Here is a 10,500-nt window from a genome sequence, read left to right as displayed (position 1 = left end):
TCGAGTATTATTATCAGGTATATATGTACATTGCCCCAATTATTTTAATCAAATTAATTTATGGTTTTTTCACCTTTTCAATTGATTAAATACTCAACGTTCTAAGCAAACCATTATTTATTGACATTTTCTATTTTAGAAATGATAAAATTATAAAGTGTTGTACATAGCAATGTTTATTTAGGTTTATAAATGCAAGCAATATGAAATATTGTTTTTCTTAACGGTAACAGCTTGCACTAGATTTGGATGAATTTTGACTGCACGGTTGGCGCGGTGGCTGGATAACAGACACGTTGGCTGTCGCAGAACGTATCGCGTGACTAACTCTCTGTGTGATCCACAGATTGTTGTTCCGGGTCTGAGTGTAATGTGTATAACAAACAACGTATTTGTAAACGCACCTAAAAATTAGTCTGTAATATATTTGTAGACTTTATAGGTCCTGCGCAAAGTAATTTATTTCAAGTAATTCTATTAGTAAATCAATAAAACCTGCGGCCGAAGATTAAACAAAACTTCGGTATCGAAAACCGGAGTAGGCCCCATCAGTACATCAGTAAAATATAAATCACAATGTGGACATAACCCTCATGTGGATTAATAATAACTTACTCCATCAAACTAGTTTTCTTCACTTATTTTATTTTATTTATTAGTTCACTAACACCTATGGTACAGTTATCATAAGCATTTACATTATTATTCTTAATTTAATTTAAAATGCTACTGCATTTCCATTTGTAATTACAATTTCTCTATGATAGTTGAGGTGTTACAACCAGTACACGTAAGTACCATTTTTCTTTAATATTTTGCTTTAGATATTAAATGTCGAACCTAGTCCCGACAAGATAAATCTTGACCATGACTATGCAAGAATCAGTAAGATATAGTGCAGCAAAAGTGTCGATTTTTATACTCATATCAACTGCTTTGCAAGAATCAATTTTGAAACTTTGGGTATTCAATTCGTCTTTATTCCATGAGACGTCCATAAGTGTCTTTTGACGTCCAAAAGTGCATTTTACTAGTCTACATAATTTGGAATAAATGATTTTGATTTTGATCTCTTTCTCCTTCTGTAAAACACTTATTAATTTCTACTATTTCCACAGCAGTCACCATGGCTTCAGGTGCGACGAGCATTCAAATAGAGCAAATACTCAACATTCAGGGAGCCTTCAGAGCCCTGGCTCTCCTCAACATGGTGGGTTACTTATTTCCTGAAGACGCTAAAGTTTCTGGTAAATACTTTCATCTTCATCTTCAATTTCAAATTGAAATGCTCATCACATGTGAATATTGTTGTCGGTGTTTGTTCCTTAAGATGGTGATACATACGATTACATCGTGGTGGGTGGCGGCACCGCTGGATGTGTGGTAGCTGGGAGGCTGGTCGAAGCAAACTTTAAGACATTGCTCATAGAAGCAGGAAATAATCCAGGAGAAGAAAATTATGTAAGTGACAACATAGTATGAATTAAGACAATAATAAAAATTTCGGGTTATCAACTAGAATTTTCTCTTTTTAGGCACCTGGTTTACAAACCTACATAAAGAACTCACGCATGGACTGGAACTTTACTAGACCACGCGATGGTTTCACAGACCAATGTCACAAAGGCAGTGGATCATTTTTTGGTAAGGTGCTGGGAGGTACAGGGAATACCGACTTCATGCTGTACGGACGAGGAAACCCCCAGGATTACAGAAAGTTTAACGAAGACTCATGGAATTGGAAAAATATGCTTAAATATTTCAGAAAAAGCGAAAATCTAGTTGACGATGAAATTCTTAATTCACGATACAGAAGATATCATGGCACTGAAGGAAGAATTGGACTAATCAAAGAAAATCGTTCAGAGACCCAAGAGTATCTACAAGCCTATGAAGAAGCTGGAAAAAAAGTGGTTGCAGATGTTACTGGAGCTGGAATAATAGGATATTCTGGTGCTTTGTATCACATAGCAAAAGGGTCTCGTACGGAAACTGCAACTGCTTACTTATCTCCTCTAAAAGATAATCCTAATTTGCATATAACTCGAAATAGTACGGCAGTAAAAATAATCTTCGATGAGAATAAAAGAGCCGTTGGAGTAGTATTTGTAAAGGAAGGTAAAGCAATCACTGTAAGAGCAACCAAGGAAGTTATCGTAACAACCGGAGCTGTCAAAACTCCACAACTTCTTATGTTGTCAGGAATTGGTCCAAAGGAGAGGTTAGAGAAATTGAATATCAGTGTGATATCAAATATCCCTGTTGGAAAGAAATTGCAAGATGCCGTCGGTGTACTATTGGGTTTCAAAACAAACAAGACAACAAAAATTATGCCGTTCAATGACAGAGAATATCCAGCGCAAGTAATAATGGGCTACTCATCTTTAAACAATTGCAGCTGTGACCCAGATTATCAAACCATAAACTACATAATAGATAACACTGCATATCTTCTACAATTATGCGGGTTCAGTCTAGGATTTCAAAATTCAATTTGTGACAGAATTTACTCAAAGGACACGCAAATTTTCCTCTCCTTCATTTTACATTTGAACGTTAGATCTTATGGAGAAGTCGCGTTAAGGAATACTGACCCATTCGCAATGCCAAACATATTTCCTAATTATTACACGTATGATGGTGATTTGAACGATATAGTAGACTATATCATGGACTACTATAAAGTTATAGAGACTCCTAAATTCCAAAGCATGGGTTTAGAATTTGTGGAAGCTACTGGGAAATGTGGTCAATTTCAGTTTGGGTCTCGTCCATTCTGGAGATGTTACGCTTTATGCATGATTGTGACCCCAGGGAGGTATGTCGGTACATGTTCCATGGGGTCTGTGGTGGACAGCCGACTGAAGGTTATGGGGGTCAGTGGACTTCGTGTGGTAGACGCTAGTGTTATACCCGGCACCATTGGTAGTGCTCTTTTTGGCCCAACGGTGGCACTGGCTGAAAAAGGAGTAGAAATGATTATAGAGGATGCTTCTTAAAAAACCAAGCAATATCGAATATAGATGAAAATAATTTTGATACTGAATTTAGAAATACATTTTTTGTTTGATTTGATGTTGTTACTTATTTTAATCCTGAAGATAAAAACTGCCTCGTGGATTGAGTGGAGCGCGACTGCCGAACAAAGGGTCTCGGGTTCGATTCCCGGGTCGGACATTCTTCGGCCGGGTTCTTTTTCTTTTTTCGGTTTTACGAATAATTTCCCAGAAGTAGCACGAAGTCTGGAATTGTACCCAGTCTATGGCAATAGGTTCACCCCCTATTACATGAGATTTGTAACACGAATGGTGAAAAGTGGGTGTTATTGTATAGCGGCATTACATGCCGTAATGTGACCTCTGCCTACTCCTTCGGAGAAAAAAAGGCGTGTCATTGCACGTTGCATAAAAACTATAGTAAACATAATAACACATTTTTTAAATAAATGAACCGTACTACCTTTATCTAGGGTCAATTACTTTTACTCAGAAAATCGATACACATTGAAATTGTAAATTAATAATAGATTATAATCAATACACTGTTCTTAACTAACTTCTTTAGTAGTAATACGCGATAATTAGTGCCACACTATATTTTCTTAGTATTCATTCTAAAATTCCAGTAAAAAGGTAATAAAAAGAAACCTAGACAGAATAAAACTTCTAGACAGGTTTTAATCTCATTATCATGGCTTGATACTAACGTAAAGTATTGTTAATTGGTGATTAAAATACTATAGCAGTGTCGTAAATTCAGTGGAAATTTACCATTTGCAGCATTTAAGTAACTGTAAGTAAATGCATTAATGTTTTAAACTGCAGCTACAAAACTGCCAGTCAATATATATGGATATTTTTTCATGAAGTCACATTAAATAAGTGGTAAGGAACAAATTGTGTATTTTCATAAAGTAATTTACCAATTTTGAACTTTTTGCTATGTCATAGAAAATTATTTTTTCACAGCTTTGAACAATGAACACCAGCGCTCAACTGGCGCAGATAGCAAACGTCCAGAGCGCTCTCAGCGTCCTGGCGTTACTCGACCTGAATGGCTACTTGTTTCCCGAAGATGCGAAGGTTTCTGGTAAATACCTATAAAATATATTGCTCATGATTGAAAGAGATTTTTCGGTGACTGGACAGTTACAATAAATTGAATTTGCACAGGTTATATTTACAGAAACATCAATTTTCAGTCATGTATTAAAGTCCCATGCAACAGAGGGTACGCTTAATTTTATTTACCATCATCACCAGCCAGAAGACCATCACAAGCCCACTGCTGAACAGCCTCCCCTATAGTCTTCCACATTGAACGACAACTCGCCACTGCTTTATTGCTAACCGCCAGATTTTTAATAATGAGTCTTAACTAACTAAAACGCAACTAAATAATATAACCTGTCGTAATCGATGCACTAACCAAATTTTACTCTTTTTTTTTTTTTTTTTTTTTAAAACGTTGCCCCACACTAGGATTTTCTCCTGTGTCGTGGGTGCGTTTACAAACATTCAAGTTCACATACACATGACACCCAGACCCGAAACAACAATTTGTGGATCACACAAAGAGTTGCTCCGTGCGGGAATCGAACCTGCTACCCGTTGCGCGGCAGCCAGTTGCCCAGCCACCGCACCAACCGTGCAGTCATCAGTCATAATCATGCAGTCATACTCTAAATTAACCTACCTACTTATATCAATACGGAACAAAGTCAATGTTATTATTTCTGAACGTATTTACTTTTCAGATGAAGACATGTATGACTACGTAGTAATTGGCGGTGGCACCGCTGGAAATGTGGTAGCTGCTCGGCTGGTCGAAGCAAACTTTACGACATTGATCATAGAAGCGGGTCAAAACCCAAGCAACGATAACAGCGTAAGTAACTTTTACTAAACTATATTCTTATAATTTATGTTACTTGATGAACTGTTGATAACCAACCATTTTTCTCTTCAGTTGCCAGGCTTAGTGACATACCTTATTAAGTCCCGTTCTACATGGAACTTCACTACACTGGACGATGGGTTTACGGCAAAGTGCCATCGACAAGCAGGAATTTATGATCGCGGCCATGTTTTAGGTGGAACTGGCGCTGTTGACTACATGATATATTCACGTGGAAACCCCAGGGATTACGAAAGATTCTCTATAGCTAGTGACGACTCTTCTTGGGACTGGAATAGTATGCAAAAATACTTCAAAAAGAGTGAAAAGCTATATGATACACGTCTTCTTAACTCACGTTACGGGAAATATCATGGCACCGAAGGTAATATTGGAGTGACAAAAGAAAATCGGTCAGTTTGTCACGAATATTTGCAAGCTTATAAAAATGCTGGTGAAACAGTCGTTCGTGACGGTATCGGAGCTGGCATTTTGGGATATTCTACAGCTTTATACCACATCGCGAAAGGATTTCGTACTGAAACTGCCTCAGGTTATCTGACTCCTATTAAACATAATCCTAATTTGCACATAACGAGGGGTAGTATGGCCACAAAAATCATTTTTGATGATAACAAAAATGCTGTGGGTGTAGAATTTGTTAAGAATGGCAAAACCATAACCGTGAAAGCAAGAAAAGAAGTAATTCTAACAGCTGGTCCTTTTAAATCGCCACAACTGCTTATGCTTTCGGGAATTGGTCCTAAAGAGCATTTAAAAGAAATGAATATTGACGTCATATCAAATCTCCCTGTAGGGAGAAATCTGCAAAATAGTGTAGGACCAATGCTATGTTATAAAACGAACAGAGAAGCAAACCCCGAGGCTTTCAATGTACATCAGCTGGTCGCACCATTAATAGTAGGCAACACGGCTCTTAACAAATCGAGCTACCACCCAGATTATGTAACTCTTAACTTTATTATCGATGACTATTCATACTTTCTATCATTTTGTGGGTTTACCATGGGATTTAAAAACTCGATTTGCGACCGAATATACTCTTTAGCCGACAATAAGCAAATGTTATTAACAATTTTGCTAAATGTGATTCCTAAATCTCGGGGAGTGGTGAAGTTAAGGAGTACGGATCCCTTTGACCAGCCACAAATATTCAACGGGTATTATTCGAACAACGAAGATCTGATTGCTGTTGCTGATTACATGAAGGACTATGCTAGAATAGAGGGATATTCCAAGTTTCGAAGTATGGGGTTGAAATTTTTGAAGGCTACAGACAAATGTGACCACTTCGAATTTGGGAGCACGGAGTACTGGAAGTGTTACGCCTTGTGTATGATGACATCTACTGTATTCCATTGTGGCACTTGTGCCATGGGTACTGTGGTGGATAATCAATTGAACGTAATCGGAGTGAACAGACTTCGAGTCGTAGATGCTAGTGTGATGCCTAATACTATAAGCGGTAGCAACTTTGCCCCGCTAGTTGCAGTTGCAGAGAAAGCAGCAGATATGATTAAAGGCATCTCTTAGGAAATTTTATTTAGAAATTAATTGGGCAGTGTGTTTTCAAAAGAAGTTATTTGGGAAAATAAACATTTGAAGCATGTTAATATTGTTTTATTTAATTCTACTATTGTGTTTAAAGAAATTATTATATAAGTTAAATCAAAGTTAAGTTAAAGTTATGTATTTTGATATAAGTTTTTCTTGAATTCTATGTAATCTTTGACAGACACAAATTAGATTCAGGCCTAAATATGCCTAATATCGTTGAACAGCATATTACTATGCACGTGGGAAGCCAACTTATCCGTTAGGCGAGCCATTATTTTCTAATATATGTATTGTATGGTATCAATTTTTAAATAATGAACTGACTTATCCTTATATTATCACAAATAGACGATTGATGTACAAAAATAATGCGCGTAAAATTAAACAAGATAAGTATTTCAAATTCCCTTGAAACTTCCATGTTTCGAAAATTGACCTCGATTTGAGTTTCACTCAGAATCCTCTACATCCCCAGACAACTGAATCAGTACAATATCCAATCATAGAAAATCTCCGCCATTTTAACTGGCACATTGATAAAGTGTTGATTAATAAAATATACCAATCAAGTCTAATATAAAATGTAATTAACGCGAAAGAGATCGATTGCCCATCCTCTGTTCTGGGCTGGTGAACTAGGGGGAAACAAATAAATTAGTAATTTGACGATTCTTCACTCAGAATCACGAATCAATCATGATGATACACACTCTAGGTCTGAATTTGCAACCTTAAGACTTAGAAAATAAGATAGATTGTATGCTGAATTATGTGAAATAATCGATGTAAAACTTTTTGTTTAAAAAATATTAATACCGCCCGCTTTTGTTCTTACTATAAATAAACATTCTATTCTGATATAAATCAAATTAATTAAAAATTATTATTAGGTTCATAATGCAAGGTGTAGAGCAGGCAATTGCTCGTCTATAATCATGGATTATAATAAAGAGACTACTAAAAGTTTTTTTTGAAAAGAGTAACAATAGAGTTTCTTGCATGTTCTTCTCCATTCAAAGCTACACTTTGGGAACGAGCACCTAGCTTTACTGACAGACTGCAATTTTACGTTTCAAAAGTGCCTAATTAAGGATGCATTAAATAAATACCTTAACTTTGACTTTGAAGAAATATTTTGGCCAATAATTTTTAGTCCTTGGGATATTCGATCGCCAATATTCAAGTCTGTATGTCCCCATAAAATCATTAGACAATTTCATTTTAATTTCCATCCAACTGGTTCCTTTCCTAGCTTCGATTTCGTAAGTTTAAGACACAAAATGTTCTAGAATGTTCCACAATCTGTATGCTAATTAAATGATAGTTGGTTCGGAGTATCTAAAGATGCTGTGTCTGGCACATCGCGAGTGCGAGTTGAACTTAAAGTTTTAATTACGTTACTGTGCGGTGTCTCAGGGCGGAGTTCGAAGTCTGTTCTTGGATATTAAATTTATATTTGAAGGTTATGTTGCTATTATTTGTGGTTTCATGACTAATTATGGATTCAATATCTAGTATTTTATAGTTTGGATTCAAGATAATTTAATACCAATTAAAAATATTACTATAATCCTTAGTATCTGTTCGTCCATTGCAGCTGCTGGACGTAGCTCTACGCTGAGCTTGATCTATTTCATAAACAAGATTTTAGTAAGAAAGCTCTGATTCTTCAAATAAATAACATGTTGTATTACAAGTTTCTTCCAGCGGCTTCGCCTGCAGTCCTGTTCCAGATCATGATCTACTTCTCTTACTCAATCACGTTAAAACGGCTGAAAGAATAGTGGTTAAATTTGGAACAAGGATAGATTGTGGTTGGGAAAACACATACCTAGGCTACTTTTTATCCCAAGGGAAAGTGAGTGAAGCCACGGGCAGAAGCTAGTTTATAATATTAGTAAGATAACAAAAACAAAAAGCCTATACATGAATGTCTATGTAACTTTGCTTTCATCAGAGAAAATATAACATTATGTTCCTTTATCACTGTACTGATACAGTAAATGATACCAAACGGCGGTTATGTTGCTGGCGCTGCATGAATCCTGATGAGCAAGGAGGAAAATGAGGCATATGAGGACATTGGACCTTATGCCTGCTATCTATAGTTAACGACACTATCACACTAATATTATAAATGTGAAAGTTTGTTTGTTTGGATGTTTGTCCGTCGACCACGCTGAAACTACTGAACGGATTATTTTATGAAATTTGGTATATAGACAGGGTATGAGTTGATTTAGGCGATAGAAAGCTTTTTTGTATGGGACGCAGAGCATGTACGCATGTGTTTATACTCTCAAAGTCAAAGTCGATATTTTTCTCGTTTGTTTTCTTTTTAAAAAATGTCGCCCCACACTATGATTTTCTCCATACAAGTTCACATACACATTACATCTAGATCCGAAACAACAATTTGTGGATTATAAAAAAAGGCTTGCTCCATGCGGGAATCAACCCCGCTACACAATGCGTGGCAGTCGGTTACCCAGCCACCACGCAAATCATGCAGTCAAGATTTTTGTTATGACTATTTTGATAACAGTTACTGTTAATACCTAAACAGGAATACAATGACTGTACCCTTAGTACGAGTTCGGTGCTCTGATTGGCCAGCTTAAATAAACCAACCAATCAGAGCCCCGAACGCGCTCTCATTTCAATTACTTTAAACGTAAAGCAAAGTCGTAACGAGGGCATTGTACTGTAACTGAAGTATTCTGAAAATGTCTGAAACAGATGTTATATTGTACCTAATCATGAAAAATTGAAGTTAAAAACTTTTCATACATTTCTTTTGAAGTCTGAAGCTAAAAGGAAATGAGACATAGGTACATGTTGTAACTGACTCTAGACGCAGACGAAGTTCAGTTGGAGTCAAATCAAGTGGAACCAGGATATATACGGCTACACATCAAGCGATATAAAACCAGTTTACCATGATCTCACTTGCTATGGTCTTTCCTCACATACACAGGTCAGTTTATACTGGTTGGGTACAGGTTGATGTGCAACAGTGTACATGGTAAATCATGCGTGAACACACCGGTTTAAACTTTTTATGTTTATGAACAAATGCCTGAAGAGATTATTATTTTATTGCTTTGTACATTGAGCGTGAACAGGGTGGTATTATTTTAATAGAAGCTTGGGAGAGTTTTTCTGATTTGTCAAAATGTTTTAAACGCATCGTTATCGAGATTACCCATGAAACACATATAAACAGGTGATGTCATTGTTATAACTGTATTAAAATAATGCGTGACACTTTACGAAGAGCGCGGGATGTTACAAACCACGCCTCTCTCTATTTTCAAAAAATAATGCAGTCACATAGTAGGTAAATTAAATTGTGAACAATAATTATTGACAATGGTCAACTATTATTCCTATTTACCTACCTATCTGCACCTTTTACTTTGAATGTCATTTGCGGTTGTTTTAACACCTAGATGGAGTGATTCGAGAGAAAGGTTCATCATATGTATTGTCTAATAACGTCCATTATATACTTCCTACACCACTAGTTTACGTGTAAACAACAGATTTGTCGCATGACATATAAGTTAACCTGATTTCTGAAGTAACAAATTAGCATAGTCATGCAACGTGGCAATGGATGCTTTTTGCCCATGATAAATACCGATGACAGTGATACGCAGAAACCTGTCGATGCTTCTAATGTTATACAAACAAAATGCTTTGTAACTCATTAATGACTATCACATACATCAGTCTGTCAGGGACATTAAAACTAACAGTCATTAGTCTTAAATATTTGTTTTATGGAATAGGAAACAAGCGAGCGGACGATTCACCTGATGGTAAGCTATTAGCGCCGCCCAAGGACAACCGTAACACTAGAAGCCTTTAGGCTTAAGATTGTACAATACAAATATTCAAAATCAAATGCTTAAAACAACCCGATGCTAGCATCATATCTTCTGGAGCTGCGCACTACCTAGCGGGTTTACCGGGCTCCGGCTCGAAAAGCAGGAATAGAAACGGGGTGATTTTTAGTCAGTA

The 10,500-nt window shown here is 36.5% G+C and overlaps 2 protein-coding genes across 3 annotated transcripts; both read left to right on the top strand.

Annotated features, from left to right (window-relative positions):
- The first annotated feature begins 639 nt into the window (after positions 1–639).
- LOC118264370 (ecdysone oxidase-like) lies at positions 640–3,075 on the top strand. Its single transcript, XM_035576858.2, has 4 exons — positions 640–790; positions 1,119–1,247; positions 1,331–1,461; positions 1,536–3,075. The coding sequence occupies exons 2-4, from the start codon at positions 1,127–1,129 to the stop codon at positions 2,997–2,999; spliced, it is 1,716 nt and encodes a 571-aa protein (XP_035432751.2). The 5' UTR covers positions 640–790; positions 1,119–1,126; the 3' UTR covers positions 3,000–3,075.
- A 609-nt stretch (positions 3,076–3,684) lies between these two features.
- Positions 3,685–6,520, top strand: LOC118264585 (ecdysone oxidase-like). Of its 2 annotated transcripts, none has more exons than XM_050704884.1 (4): positions 3,685–3,792; positions 3,969–4,089; positions 4,757–4,887; positions 4,969–6,520. In XM_050704884.1, the coding sequence occupies exons 2-4, from the start codon at positions 3,978–3,980 to the stop codon at positions 6,448–6,450; spliced, it is 1,725 nt and encodes a 574-aa protein (XP_050560841.1). In that variant the 5' UTR covers positions 3,685–3,792; positions 3,969–3,977; the 3' UTR covers positions 6,451–6,520. The 2 variants fall into 2 exon arrangements, with proteins under 2 accessions (XP_050560841.1, XP_050560840.1); XM_050704883.1 differs by having other exon boundaries at positions 3,731–3,884.
- The last annotated feature ends 3,980 nt before the right edge of the window (positions 6,521–10,500 follow it).

The sequence above is a fragment of the Spodoptera frugiperda genome, chromosome 26 (genome assembly GCF_023101765.2).
Source record: "Spodoptera frugiperda isolate SF20-4 chromosome 26, AGI-APGP_CSIRO_Sfru_2.0, whole genome shotgun sequence".
NCBI classification, from domain to species: Eukaryota; Metazoa; Arthropoda; class Insecta; order Lepidoptera; family Noctuidae; genus Spodoptera; species Spodoptera frugiperda.
This window is presented reverse-complemented; position numbering and strand designations above follow the sequence as displayed.